Source organism: Erythrolamprus reginae, chromosome 7, assembly GCF_031021105.1.
Source record: "Erythrolamprus reginae isolate rEryReg1 chromosome 7, rEryReg1.hap1, whole genome shotgun sequence".
NCBI classification, from domain to species: domain Eukaryota; kingdom Metazoa; phylum Chordata; class Lepidosauria; order Squamata; family Dipsadidae; genus Erythrolamprus; species Erythrolamprus reginae.
In genome coordinates, this window is record NC_091956.1 from 32974318 (window position 1) to 32990384 (window position 16067).

The window sequence follows — 16067 nt, forward strand, 5'->3', positions numbered from 1 at the left end:
AATGAATGAATAAACAAACAAACAAACAAATACATAAATAAATTTCAATTTTCAAATGCTAATTAAAAGAAAATATTCTGATGGCTTAAATAGCTGCTTATATTGCACCTTGTAATTCATTGCCTCTTCTCTAATGATTTAAGTGAAGTATCCTGTATGTATCTTATATACAGGAGGTATAAATAATGTATTTAATCAATGAGGTATAGTGTGTTGTATTATTTTTACTTGTGAAATGAAATATCCATTTCCCCTTTCAAATTTCTGTTCTCCAATTCTTCTGGGTTCCCAAATGACACATTTTCACTTCTGCATTCCCCTGACTTGTACAACATTCCAGCATCTTTTGTGGCCATTAAAAAATGCTGACATTTCCATTCTGTCAACTTGTGCTATGCATATTGAGCTCCAAAATTCTATTCTACTGTCTATAACTCCATTCAGTATTTCATCCGAGAAGTGTTCCTAAATTCTCCCACTGAAAATTTGGAAAAACCCCTACTGTTGACATAACATGGACTTATATCTTAAAAGTATTAATCAAATTCTAGCTTTAGATCTGAGGCTAATCTCTTACATTCGTATGATTGTCACAAAAATAAAATAAGAAATTAGTCTCAAATCTTCTCCAATTTTCAGACAATAGCCAGTCAAGAATACTTTAGAAACTGCAAACAGACTAGCTTATCAGGGTTATAAAAATCTGAACAAAACTACATGGCAGCAAAGAATCTGAGTTTTATGTATCTGTTTTCTGTCTTTCAGTGATCATATGGATGATAGCTCTAGACTGGTAGTTGCCTATTTTTATTATGATAGATAGACAGATGGATAGATGGACCGATTGAAGATAGATAGATAGATAGATAGATAGATAGATGGATGGATGGATGGATGGATGGATGGATGGATGGATGGATGGATGGATGGATAGATAGAGATAGAGTGATAGAGTTAATAGATAGATGCATATTCCTACAAAAATGTCAATTGTACATCACACATCACAAACATAGTTCATTAATCGCAATCTTAATATTATTGCTAGAAAAAGCGTGATGGGATATTGATAAATGCTGAAACTCTGGCTATGACCAACAAAAATCCTTAGAGAAAATAGCATGAGAAAGCAGATACCTGCATCTTTCATTAGATAATGTATCTTTAAAGCAGAAAAAATGAAACATTGGTCTCAGGAAACATATTGGAAGATATTTGGAGTATTTGCTGTCTTCCTGCTTTTGAGACTGGACTGCCCCAACTTTCAGATCAAATCAGATCAAGATATGTGGTATATAAAACTAATCACATAAGGGGGGGGGGGTCACACGAATTCCTCTTTTCTGCCAGACTATAAACACACTAACAAGAAATTAAATACCTGATAATGTATGCCCTTCGATGGCATCATAACTCTACTGCTTGTCCACCAGTAGAATTCATTCCTACTGCATTCTCACCACTACACTACCACTATTTTCTGGAGTGGCAATGGTGATTAAGTAATCCCTTGAAATGCTAGGAATTAATACAAAATCATGGAATGCATTAGGCCAAAGTTTCCCATCCTAGCTACAATATATTTAATAACAAAAAACAAAAATAATAAAAACAGAGTAATAACAAAAAACCAAGTTGCTTCCATATAAAGATGAACTGTGAGCTATACAATATAAGAAAATCCAAGAATTCAGCTGTGTTTAGGACAGGAACCTAACCTTTAATCTTGTACAGTACAAATAATGCAAAGGAATTTGACTTGAAATTGCAACCAAGATGTGTTTTACTATTGGTACTACTATTTATATTTTTCTTTGCCACAATTGTTTATTTGCAGGCCTTTGTATTTTGTTATCTTTTTGAGTTCTTTCTCTTCTATTGTGCTGCCTTCAGATATTTCCATATCCGCTATGCAGACCTTTTTGTCTTTTTTTTTTTTTGACAACTATTTGTCAAATCTTGTTAAATGTTTGGGTGAGTTGGGTGAGAGGGTCAAGTAAGAATGGATAAACTCTTTTTGTTATCAGTTCCAAATTTTTTAAGAAGTTTAATGTAGATGACCAAAGTGAGTCTGGGGGTGGGATCAAACACATCATCAGTTTGGAATCTCTGTGCCCCCAATAAAACACGTAACTCCAGCTTCCACTTTAATTCTAGTGACTCTTATCTGCTGCCAATTTATCTCGTTTGTTAGTAGTTCAGATCATCGGTGAAATCTGCCTTCCCTACCAGTTCGGAAGCACACACTTTGTGCATGCCATCACAATGCATACTTTTTCACCTACTGCACATGCACAGAAGGCTTTGCACATGTGCAGAGGGTTAAAAACAAGAAAATGATGATGTCCAGGTAGGTGAGTGAAGCCTCACACTGCCACCACTACCAGTTCCCCGAAGGCCGCTACTACTGGTATGCCCAAACTGGTAGTATTTCACCCTGGTTCAGATTCTTATGTATAGGTAAGCATGAAATAAACTTTAGTACTTTTGCATTCTATCCTGGCTCCTGATGTCTTCCATCTGACATTTAAAGGTAACAATCAACCTAAGAACTGTGGTGGTGCGGTGGTTAGAATGCAGTATTGCAGGCTAATTTTGCTGATTGCCCACTGTCAGCATTTCAGTAATTCAATCCTAATAGGGTTTCGTCAACTAGACAATGTTGTTTGGCAGAGCCTAGGGAGAGAGCCTTCTCTGTGGGGGGACTGGCCCTCTGGAATCAGCTGTCCCAGAGATTCATACTGCCCCCACCCTTCTCGCCTTCCATAAGAGTCTGAAGGCAAATGAATGTGTTGAGAGAATGTGGATTGAACGGAATGATTGTTTTTAATGGGTTTTTTTTGGGGGGGGGTGTTTAGATTTTTAATTAGTTAATTGGATTTAAGATATTGTGTACTGTATATTTTATATGTTGTGAGCCGCCCCGAGTCCTCGGAGAGGGGCAGCATAGAAATCCAATCAATCAATCAATCAATAAAGTTGACTTAACCTTCCATCCTTCCGAGGGCAGTAAAATGAGGAGCCAGATTGTTGGGGGCAATAGACTAATTCTGTAAACTGCTTAGAAAGGACTGTAAAGTACTGTAAAGCAGTACATAATTCTAAGTGCTATTGCTATAACTATAACCAGATAATAATTAAGATTGCATAGCTATAAGTAGAATGTAAAGGAAAGAGTAGAAGGAGAATGAAAATAATGTAAGTATATCACACCAATTAAAACTACTGTATTTTTAAAAATAAAGTGCTAAAGTCTGCTTCATATAAATAGAGTGGATTAATGCATATTTTAAACAAACCCTTTTTATTATTATTATTATTATTATTATTATTATTATTATTATTATTATTATTTATTAGATTTGTATGCCGCCCCTCTCCGAAGACTCGGAGCTTCCATATAATTGTATACTTTTTTCCCTCAAGGTCCAGATGGCACAGGTAATTACCAACCAAAGGAACTGGATTATTGCCATTACATAGGATCAAAATCTTCACCTGTGGAGGGAACTAGTGATGTTAAGTATTTGTGGAGACATGCATCGAGTAATCCTCCTCCATGGATGCACAAGAATTGGTTTGTAGGAGAAATTGGCTGGAAAACAAAAGAGTTCAGCTCACTTAACAAAACTGGTCTTCGCCCTGGCAAGAAGATAATGGTAACTAACTCAAGGTTACTTCAGAATACAACAACAACAACAATAATAGCCTTTATTGTCATTGTACATCATATATACAACAAAATTGCTTTAGCCTCTTCTGGTGCAATCCATAACAGAAAATAGAAGACAGAATAGTGTAGAGTCGTGATGGTGAACCTATAGCACATGTGTCAGAGGTGACACACAGAGTCCTCTCTGCTGGCATGTGCGCTGTCGCCCCAGGTCAGATCTCCGTGCCCTTTCTTTTATGAACTTCTGTTTGCCTGCAAATGATGAAACAGAAGCTTATGAAAGAAAAAGATCTTACCTCTTGCAGGGCTGCCGATGTTGGGATGCGCCTCCTCAAGCTGGCCAGCTGGTTTTCGGGTTTCTACTACACATATGCACTTGCATGCATCTTTTAGTTTGGGCATACATGCAGCACGCAGTTTGGGCATTCGGTGTCTAAAAGATTCACCATCCCTAGTATAGAGAACAATCCTTATACAGTGGTACCTCTACTTAAGAATGCCTCTACTTAAGAACTTTTCTAGATAAGATTGTTCAAGATAGATAAGGGTGTTCAAGATTTTTTTGCCTCTTCTTAAGAACCATTTTCTATTTAAGAACCTGAGCCCAGAAAAATCTGAGAAAATTCCCAGGAAATTTGAGAGCAGCATGAAGGCCCAGCCAGTTTCCTTCCCCCTTTAATCCTGGCCATCTTGGGCTTTTCTGGGCTGCCAGAGGACCCTTTCGGTGGCGCTTAAGGAGGCTTTGTCAGCCCAGAGCAAATGAAGAATTTTCCTTTCTCTGGGCGCTTGGAGAGGGAATAAACCTCTGCCAGCGCCCAGAGAAAAGAAACTTTTCCTTCGCTCTGGGCAGCAATTGTCCTCCTCCTCTTCCTCCTCCTCCTCCTCCCACCCAAATTCCGAGCTTTTATTTCTTTCCTAATGGGTTTGCATGCATTATTTGTTTTTACATTGATTTCTATGGGAAAAAGTCCTTCTACTTACAAACTTCACGGAACGAATTAAGTTTATAAGTAGAGGTACCACTGTATGTGCGCACACACAGAACAGAAGCTGCGTCCACAGCACAACTTCACTACTGGTGCGCCATCCTCAACCATATCGGTAGCAACCCACTACTGGTCCTTTTCCTCATTTCCCTCTCCCCATCCCTGACAACATTCTGTGCACATTCTAATTATTCTGCAAAAGATTGAGTCAGATTTTGAGGTGATCTGAAAGATCTCTAGAATAATCATTAAGTAATGTATAAGAAAGGAAATAAGTCAAACAGATGGACATTACTACTTATTTTCCCCACTACCAAGTTAAAATACTGTCCACCCATCCATGACTCAGCACAAAACTGCATTGGCATAAAATATGATGTTAATTTTAGAGTCCCTGTCTTGCTTCTGTTGCATCTGCTTAAAGTCAATGCTAAACAGTATTATTTTCTGTCAATCAATTAAAGACAAGATTGCTGTTTTCTCATCCGGCTTTGCGGCAATTGTTTTTCAGCATAGTCCATCAATCAAGATCCTGCATTAGAAATAGGATTCTTTGTATTTTGTCTTGCCTGACCTCTATGTTCCTCTCCCCTCTTCCCCTTTCAGATCCCATTATATGTATGTGTGTATATATGTATATATGTATGTATGTATGTATGTATGTATGTATGTATGTATGTATATATATATATATATTTGTTTTCGTAGATTTTCACGGGTATATGTATGTATGTATGTAGATTGTTCTGAGTTCGGGTTTTGTGTATATATATACATATATATATATATGTATGTATGTATATACATATATGTATATGTGTATATATATATATATATGTCACATGTTTAAGCTGAATTTGAAAATTAAGGGATATATATATATATATATATATATATATATATGTCACATGTTTTTTTGCTGAATTTGAACATTTTATATATATATATATATGTATGTATGTATGTATGTATGTATGTATGTATGACATGTTTTTTGCATATATATTTTTAAAAATTACATGGGAAGGCACAAGGCCAGAAATAGCACCAGAGAAGAAGTAGGCAAGCTTTGCTATAACTGTGTAACTAGTTCTCTAGGACAGAATAAACAAAACCTGGTAAATGCTAGGCAATTGTCTCCCTAATGGAGAAGCAGGGACTGGTTAAAACTTAAAAATGCAGGCAAGCTGGCAAGTGAACAGTAAAAGCACAATTCAGCTTCTCTTATTAATCTCTGGACACTGCAATACAGAAGGATTACTGCAACTAAGGATAAAGGGAATTTGAAGGAAATGGCCAACTATCCATGCCCAGGAAAAATGGGTGAGGGAATAATCAACTGTACTGACTGACAGATGTGGGAGTTCTAATTGCTGTTTACTACAGTATGCAGATCTTCTTTCATAATTGACTTTGTTTTTGGTCAGCAATAAAGCATTTAAATTAGCCAAGTCATGTCCAGGCATTTACTGCTGAGTAAGTGAATTCCAAAATAAGAGCCTGAGAGCATAAGAAACTTAACTCTATAGTCATTAGACTGAATCAAGCATGACAGCTGTTTCGTGGATTAGCACAAACATCCTCTTCTTCATCTGTTCCCTCCTCCCCAAATAATAGTGATATGTTCTCTATTTTTGACACTGTTGGTGTCATTGTGGATAATAAAATAAATACATACATATTGACCTACATCATCCCAAGTGTGTTTTTTTTAAGGAGGCAACCGGACTTTCTTGATTTTCCTTTGAAGACATTTCATTTATCATCCAAGAAGCTTCTTCTACAGTGACAGGATAGTGGGCAATGGAAGGATTTATACTATTTGGAAACAGCTGGTCATTTGCATCCTTTTATAGGCTTGTTGCAAGGAATTTGAATCCTTCCATTCTCCACTATCCTGTCAGAGCTGAAGAAACATTGTGGATGAGAAGCAAAATGTCTTCAAAGGAAAAACAAGAAAGTCCAGTTGCCTCCAGAAAAAGCACCTTTGGGACAGCTTCGGGTTCCTCCTAGATGCCTACCGATGTGCTGCATGCGCATATGGATGATTTTGGTGTTTGTGCATGCACACCCAGTTTTGCACCCTGTCGTGTGATTTTGCTTCCACGCATGTGCAGCAAGCAAAACACTAAAATCTTGCGAGGGGACACTTGCATGTGTGCAATTGCAGCAATTTTTGCTTCTGTGCATGCACAAAAAGCAAAAAAGGCCAAAATTTTGAAAAAAATATGGTGCCACACAATGGACTGGTGAAGATGGCACCACAGCCATTGCACACAAAGTGCGCAATCGGTGGGCTATTACTGGAACGACGCATCCTAGCGCACTGGTAGGAGCCACCACTCACTCTCTGTGCTTTCCAAGAATCAAAATAATACCTTTGATCACCTGGCATTACCTCCACATTAATTGGTGGCAAAATGTTACAGTAGTGGATTGCTACTGGTGTGGACTGCGCACTGATAGTGGCTGCCAGATTGTGCAATTTGCACATGACTGCTCCGGTGGCAGTCCTACGGGGCACCGCCATCTCTTTTCATATTTTTTTGCTTAGTGTGCATGTGCAGAAGCAAAATCTTGTGAGGGGAAGGGTACGCACGTGAGATTTTTGGTGATTCCTGCATGTGCAGAAGCAAAAAATTGCCAAAATCTCAGGCACATTCAAAATTGCAAAATTTCAACATGTTTTTGCTTCCTGCACATGTGCAGAAACAAAAACACATGGGAGACACATGCGCATAGCATGCGCACACATAGCACATGCACACACAACACAACCAAAACTGCGCACAGTGTCCTGGTAGCAGTGGCAGTAGCAATCTGCCCCTGGTTACACAGTATGCATCTTGTAGCTTTAATGTGAAGGCATAAAGAGAAAGCATGACTTTGTCTTAATGGTGAGTTAAGATTGAGTCTTTCATGGGCTGGAGTCAAAATAGGGACAATATAAAGGCGCCAAGGGGGAGAACAGGCAATCTAGAGAAAAGAAGGACTAGTGGGTTGGACTACAAGACCTCGAAGGTGCTTTACAGCTCTATTCTGAATTGGTAAATGGGAAATAAGTCTATCAATGTCTATCATGTTTTGAACATCATTTCAGAGCTTTCCTATACTGCATACAAAATTCATTCTTCACTAAAACAAAGCTCTGAACTACATTTATCTTTATTGGCATCATCTACGCTTGTAAACTTTTTACAAGTGTTTTCTTTTTTTAAAAAAATGTCCATAGCAGATATGGTAGCAATTACTGACATCACTGGACAAATCCTACCATTTATTTTATTTTCCTCTAACGGATGATGTAGGGGTAGATGGAGAAGATTATCACTCAATTTCTTCAAAATTAGTGAAAATATTGCTGTTCAAAATAGTAATTTACCAATGAATTTCAGGATTTTGAGGTATTTTCAGGGTTGTAAAAATGTTGCCCATTTCTGATCTACTTTGATTATGGAAGGGAAGATTCTTCTTTTTAATGATAAATCAATGTTTATTATTTGTATCACTTGTGCACTATCATGTATTCTGGTGGGATATAGTCCCACAGATAGTGTGCCTTGTGATATTGTTCATTACAGGATCACTCAGTTGGCCCTGCTTTCCTTTAAAATCTTAGATACTAAGATATATTTAGATCATTCCTGACATAAGTGATACAGTAGCAAAGCAGTCAGATCAGAGGACTATAAATAACCCTCTGAGAATATTCTTTTGTTTCCCTGTAACAGCCTAAGCTAAATCTCCCAGCTGAAGACTATGAAATAATTAACGAATACAAAAATCCCAGGTATGGATTCATGTGTTTCTTTTAATCCTTTATATCAAGCCATTTGCAAAATCTCAGGATAAACATGAGATTAGTAGCAGTGTCAATAAGCTCAACCTTGAATAAAAAACTTTGATAATTGCATCTTAAGCTATTGCTAACATAATTGTGAAACATAACTTTGTTAAGCAATAAATTTCAGTTGAATTCACAAAATACTGTCCGCAACATAAAATTTACTATACAGGATTCAAAAAGAATGAACTGATTTCATAATGCAATATTTTATTAAGGAAAAGTAATACAAAATTCCAGCTATGTCACAAGTCTTTTATTCACAATCAACTTCTATTTCCTGTCTTACAAGTGTTCAATATGGCCACCAGCTGCAGCACAGGCAACATCAGTGAGATAAGAGATATCAGAGCTTGCATTTGTGGGAGCTAGTCTGTTTGTGCCCAAGCAGCAAACCAGTCCAGCCAGCACCCAACCAGCCAGCCAGCCACAGACCAGTAGAAATGGAGTTGAAGTCTTCAATGAAACACAGCAGCAGTAGAAACTTGTGGAAAAATATATTTACTTCTTTATACTACTACTACTATCTATACTATACATACAATAAACTAGTATCTTACTAGTACCTTGCTACAACTATCTTAGTTCAATAACTCACAGGAACCACCTTTACAGTGTTACAGCTTCTTTAAAGCATACTTCCACGAACAGCAACAGCACACAGCTAACAGCGAATAGACAGAGAGAACAGACAGAGAGAAAGAGCAGGGAGCTCTTGCCTAGTTAAATACTTTTCACATAATGGCTAGGTTGCTGCACGCTCAACTGTCTCTGAATGACTTAGCATTCTCAACTTTCTGCATTAAGATATTACCCAGGGATTTTTAATTCTTGACAAGAGAAACCCTCCCAGGCGCGTATCAGCATATCACAATTCACTGAGTTGATAGCTGTTATTCGATTTTTAAGGTCTTCAAGGTTAGTGGGTAGCAGTGGAACATAAATGTGATTTTTTTTAATATATCCCCACAAGGAAAAAAAGGTTACACAAGGTTAGGTAGGTCTGAGGATCTTTATAACCTTGAACTTGCGAACTCGAGAATGAAGAACTGCCTTTTTCTGAGAACTCGACTTTCCAACTGAATGTCGCCAGAAGAACACCCTGACTACATCGCCCCTGTGACAGCCATTCAAAGCTTAGATAACTCCTCTTTCAAATGGTCACCGACTCATTACATGACAATGCTTAAGAACTGAAGCAATGCATCATGAAATCAGTTCATTCTTTTTGAATCACCCAGATAACAAAATATTGACTATTTTTGGTTCTCCGGTTTGCCAGTAGCTTAAATGTTAATACTGTATTCAAGGATATAAATGGCACTTTGTAATGATAGAGATTTGAATGAAGTGCCTGTTTGATATAGCTCTGAGAAAAGTGCAACATCTATTCAAAGGTTCAGGTTTACATCACTCACTTAATGAATGTAAATTCATATTCTATTCTGTAGAAACTACGATTTGCAAGGCAAATTGAACAATTAAGGAAAATTGGCTCTGCCTTGATTCTTTGTCAACAAAGAGCAGTGTGCCTCTGAGAGCTACTTTGTTATATCAAACCATGCAACATGCCTGCATAAGGGATACACCCACCCCAATTAATGTTTCCCAATCCTGGGGAAAAGAAAGTGTATTCAATATAGCATACAGCATAGACACAATGCTAAGTAAATCACTGCCAATTAAAAATACAGCCATCTCTTTTTCTGCAGAGGAACTATTGCTGAAACCTCAATATTTAATCCTAAATCAGTATAGATTATCATTCATTCATTCATTCATTCATTCATTCATTCATTCATTCATTCATTCATTTATTTATTTATTAGATTTGTATGCCGCCCCTCTCCACAGACTCGGGGCGGCTAACAACAATAATAAAACAGCATATGACAAATCTAATATTAAAATAATTAAGAAATCCTTATTAAAACCCAAACATACTCACAAATATACCATGCATATCATGCTTTCCTTTCTATCAAAATTAAGAATATTGGATTCACATTTCCCAATATTGCTATGGTATTGCATTGTGGCAGTGAAAAGTGAAAATTAAAGAAATGTTCTTTAGCCTTCAAGTTACATAAGTCACCCTGTTTTTTCATGGTTTTACCTTTATAAAACACTGAATTATTTCATAGATTTTGACTTGGATATGATTATTGTATGGAGATAAATCAGTCTACTTCTCTTTCATCTCATTCCAGGAAATCGATTTGTAAGCCCCAGTGCTGAGAGTTTGAAAGTTTACCCAATGGATGTAGATGTGAAGCTGATTCTATGGTTTGTAATAAAGAGAAGCAGTGTGTCTTTCTGCCCAAAGGGCATTCAAAATGGCCAACAGTTATTTATATTAATATTGGAAGTGTTAATTAGAAATATTGGACAGGATCCAGAAATAAAAGGAATCAAAATAATAAAAGAAGAGTATAAATTACAAGCTTTTGTAGATGACTTTGTTTTTATACTAGAAGTACTATTAGTCCCAGACTGAAAGGGAAAACTGAGGAGTATGGAGAAGTTGCAGGACTTAAAATAAATAAAGAAAAGCCTAAAATAAAATCTTAGAGATAAACAGAGAAATGAATTAACAAAGAAGGTAGACCTTCAGCTGGTAAAGAAAGTGAAATACTTGACAGCAAGATGTGCAACAATTAAAGATGATAATTATACAAAGTTAGTGCAACAAATTAAGCTGGAGTTGGTTAAATGAAAGATAGGGAGAATTGCTACTATAAAAATGAACATACTATCAAAGTTACTTTTCTTATTCCAAACAATACCAATAAAACTAGAGAAAAAATACTTTGATGAATTAAATAAAACAATTTTGAAATACTGTATATCTGGCAAGGGAAGAAAGCAAGAATAAGATTGAAAATGTTACAAGATTCTAAAGTAATGGGAGCTTTGGGTTACCAGATTGGAAGCTGTATCATCAGGCATCTGTACTTACACAGGTGAAAGAATGGATATACTTGAGGCAGAGAAGATTACTACTACTGGAGGGCCATGAACTTCAATTAGGGTGGCATGCCTTTTTATGGTATGGAAAGAGTATAATATATAGATATTTTCAAAGACACTATGTGAGGAAGGCTTTACTTTTAATATGAGAAAAAATTAAATCACAAAACTATAGGAAAATACCAGTCTGAGTTTCTACAACAGAAGCATTGATACACTCAAATATTGTCAACTTGGAAAAACTATATCCTACAAAGACATTCTAAACAAGAAAGAGGAACTTAAAGCAAGATGGAAACTACAAAATCAAGGGGTGGATTTAACATAGTGGGAACACCTGCAAATACAATTGAGATATGAGAAAGATGCGAAAACATGGGGTTTCTATAAAGAACTCACAACACTTGATATTATTAGGAACAGATGAAAAACTGATAAGAAAACTATATCATTACCTACTAAGCTTTAAATGGAAGATGAACAAGTAAAAGGAACAATGATAGTATAAAAAACTGGCTATACTATAGAACAGAAAAATCTTTGGGATAGAAATTACAAAATGACATGCTACATGTATTGACAGCAGGAAGAATTGTATTCATGCAATATTGGAAAAATGGGAACACCCCACTAGATGAAAATATAATTTGGAAAATATTGGACTGTGCAGAGATGGATAGATTGACATTGAAAATAAAAGATAAAGGAGATACAGAATACTACTCAACATGGAATAGGTTTTATCCAGTGAAGGGCTATCAAAAATTTTACTACCACACTGTGGGCGTGGCTTATGCAGGATGCCCTGCATTTTCCTTCAACATATTTCAGTATAAATTGGGTGCTCTGGGGTGGAGCTCCATTTTTGCTACCCCACTGTGTTTCCCCCTGTCCAGGCAGTAGCCCATCCGTGTTTTTATCCATGGTTAGAGATAAGAGGTAGAAATTAGATGAAGAAAAATTGTTGTTATGTGTAAGTAAAAGATGAATGTTCTCTATAAATTTATAAGCACACTAGTACAATTAATATGATCATAAATAAGCTAACAATTATAATTATTACATGTATTATCAGTATCACTATCAATATATCTGGGTTTTTTTCTTCTATAAAATGAAATGCCTGGACAATATACTGTCTTCAAAATATTTATATATAAATTTTTAAAAATGTGACTTAAAAAAAGATGGCCAATAGTTGCTCTGAAAAACCCCCAGTTAACATTAGACATTTGGACATTAATATTTGGTAAAAGAGGAATATCTTGAGCAAAAACAGTATCATTGTTTATTAAGTGAATGCAACTCACAAGTGAGAAAGTGACTTCCATCCTTCCGAGGTGGGTAAAATGAGAACCCTGATTGTGGGGGCAATATACTGATTCTATAAACCACTCAGGGCTGTAAAGGTGCTATGAAGTGGTATATAAGTCTAAATGCTATTGCAGTTGTAATGTCATTTATATAGAGTATGAAGAGTGTTGATCCTAGGGTGCTGCCTTGGAATACACCACTGTTAACAGGCCTTTCTTGTTGAGCTTAACATCCATTCTTGTTGACCTTAATGTCCTCAGCTCTCTAAAACAGGAGTATCCAATGTTGGCAACTTGAAGACTTGTAGACTTCAACTCCCATTCTGATTAAGGAATTCTGGGAGTTGAAGTCCACAAGTCTTCAAGTTGCTAACATTGGACATCCCTACTCTATAAGGTAAAATCTTATAGAGGTAAGTAGCCTGTGTGCTCCTATTGCAAACAGATACATTGCCCTATTTCACATCCCAACAGGGAGATTTATTTTCAGATTGTGCCTTCTGGACTGAGCTCAAAGGATTAATTGTTACAAATATATCACAAAACTTCCAAACTACCTATTAGAGTCAAGAAATATTGGCAACCACAAACCCTGCTCAGACAGCAGCCAACATTTATTCTTAATATATCATTTCATACAGATCCCTTCTGTCAAGCTCATTACCTGAGGGATGGATGTGTCATGTTTTAGATCCAAGCCACTTTTCATTTTACTAAAATCCAGGATTTTCAGAATTACTGAAAAACTTTTTTAAAAAAATGCTACTGGTAATAAAACAATCTCAAACAGAAATAGACTTTTACACTGATTTCTGCTAAAATTTACATTTATCTTCATTCTCAAACACTTCATATAGGCATGGTGTTTTGGTCCACAATATTTACAAAGATGTATTTGTGTATATATGATAGACAGAAGACAGATAGATCATGAACTGGACACTCTATGTTCTCCAAAAGTTGAACACGGAAGCTACTCATTTGCAGGTCAGTTCTGTCTTCCACAGATGCCCAACTGGACCTGGAGTTCAGTAGATATGTTGGGAGATAGAATGGCATGCTAACAAATACTGTCTTTAATTGTTCGCTACGCAATAATAAACCATTAAGAAGTCCTCAATTTTCAGGCTAGATTAATTATTCAAAATATAATTTGGTGACCGATATGCAATCCTTGGATGCATTTTTATATTTGCTATCATCCTATTGTTGATTTATGCTTTTCTTGGTTTTGATTTGTTATGTTAATTGATTGACTTTTGATTTTAATTGTGCACAGCTATGATTTCTTAGGAAATATGGTAGAACCATATTAAATAAACTTACATAAATAAATGTAAGTTGAAAGACTAATTTGGTGGCAAGCTGTATTGCTGCCCAAGCAAATAAAGGATGCATAATAATAATAATTAATAATTTATTAGATTTGTATGCCGCCCCTCTCCGCAGACTCGTGGCACCTCACAACAATAATAAAACAGTGTACAATGAACAAATCTAATATTTAAAAGAAAATATCTAAAAACCCATTATTTTAAAAACATACAACACAAGCATAGCATACATAAAACTATATAAGCCTAGGGGAGATGTCTCAATTCCCCCATGCCTGGCAATATAGGTAGGTCTTAAGCAATTTATGAAAGGCAAGGAGGGTGGGGGCGGTTCTAATCTCCGGGGGGAGTTGATTCCAGAGGGCCGGGGCCACCACAGAGAACGCTCTTCCCCTGGGGCCCACCAGACGACATTGTTTAGTGGACGGGACCCGGAGAAGGCCAGCTCTGTGGGACCTTATCAGCCGCTGGAATTCGTGCAGCAGAAGACGGTCTCGGAGGTATTCTGGTCCAATGCCATGTATTTAATTATCAGATGTCAAACTTACTTAATGAAGTCTTCATCTTTTAAAAGGATTTCAGTGACCATTCAGGGTTAAGATGTGAAAGCCCTCTCAAAAAGATATTGTAGAGTCCTAAGACAATTGTTGTCAAGATAGACCAGTGATGGTGAATGTATGGCACGTGTGCCACAGGTAGTACATGAAGCCACATGAGGGCACGCAAGGCGTTGTCCTATGTCAGCTCCAGAATGCAGATGTACCCTGGCGAGATGATTTTTCGCCTTCTTTTCGGCTGTTTTCGCTCTCCCCAAGCTTCAGGAAAATCCCCTAAATGCTGAGGATGGCGAAAAATGGCCTACTGGAATTCAGTGAGGCCTGTGTGCATGAACAGGGGGGCACCATGTGTGTGTGTGTGCTCGCGCATACAAGGGGGAAGGGCATCTCATTATGGATGAGCCGGGATGGCGCAGAAGGTCGAGTGATGTATTGCAGGCCACTGAAGCTGACCGTAGATGTGTAGGTCAGCGGTTCAAATCTCATCACTGGTTCAAGGTTGATTCAGCCTTCCATCCTTTGGAGGTGGGTAAAGTGAGGACATGGATTGTGGGGGCAATATGCTGGCTGTGTTAAAAAGTGCTACTGCTAACATGTGGTAAGCTGCCCTGAGTCTAAGGAGAAGGGTGGCATAAAAATAAAATAAATAAAATAAATGAAATAAATGTGGCATGCGTGTGCACCCTTTTGACACCCAAGCCAAAAAAGGTTTGCCATCACTGAGAGAGACCGATGACCTTGCTCAGTGTAAGGCTCACCACTCCCTATTCCCACAAGGCACATAAACAAGGGACAAGATTTCTAAATTGGAACACTATGTAAAATATCTACTATACACATGTATACATCAATATAAATAGGACAAGGACATAGGGGATAAATAGAACAAGTTCATGTTACTGTCGTAAGGATACGGAACACTGAAATAAAATGAGAGAAGTATATCGCAAGTGCTCTTAAAAAAAGGAAGGCAAATGAAAAGATGTTAATTTAATAGTCCATCACAAATTGAATGCAATGAATTAATAAACTGCTTTCCAGAGTGAAGTATTAGCTTGGGGCATAATATAAGATTCCATTTATTAAAATGATTTTAGATTGCAGTTAGCTTTAATTCAGAAATGCAATTTAACCTAACCAGAATAAATGCACACAAGGTAGTAGGCTGGGGAATCCTGAAGAGTACAATGTTTAGCAGTTTTGGCTAGTGCTATAAGTGCTTCAGTATGTTGGTCATTGCATGTTTAGACCAGGCCAATAATAATATCACAGAGTTCATGGCCTTTAAATAATATTAAATTTTATAGCTACTGGCAACTAATTTTAACTGCATTTGAAATATCATGAAATGTATCCCGTAGTATGTTCAACTGTATTTTGAAAAACAATG

The 16067-nt window shown here is 36.9% G+C and overlaps 1 protein-coding gene across 1 annotated transcript in view; it reads left to right on the forward strand.

Moving 5' to 3' along the window:
• SPMIP2 (sperm microtubule inner protein 2) overlaps positions 1-10909 on the forward strand; it is a 34342-nt gene extending 23433 nt beyond the window's left edge. Inside the window, exons 2-4 of the mRNA XM_070756583.1 lie at positions 3427-3659; positions 8391-8449; positions 10714-10909. Of these exons, the coding sequence (XP_070612684.1) occupies positions 3427-3659; positions 8391-8449; positions 10714-10741 (320 nt within the window). The 3' untranslated portion in view covers positions 10742-10909. The remainder of the gene's footprint in view (positions 1-3426; positions 3660-8390; positions 8450-10713) is intronic.
• Positions 10910-16067: the final 5158 nt, after the last annotated feature.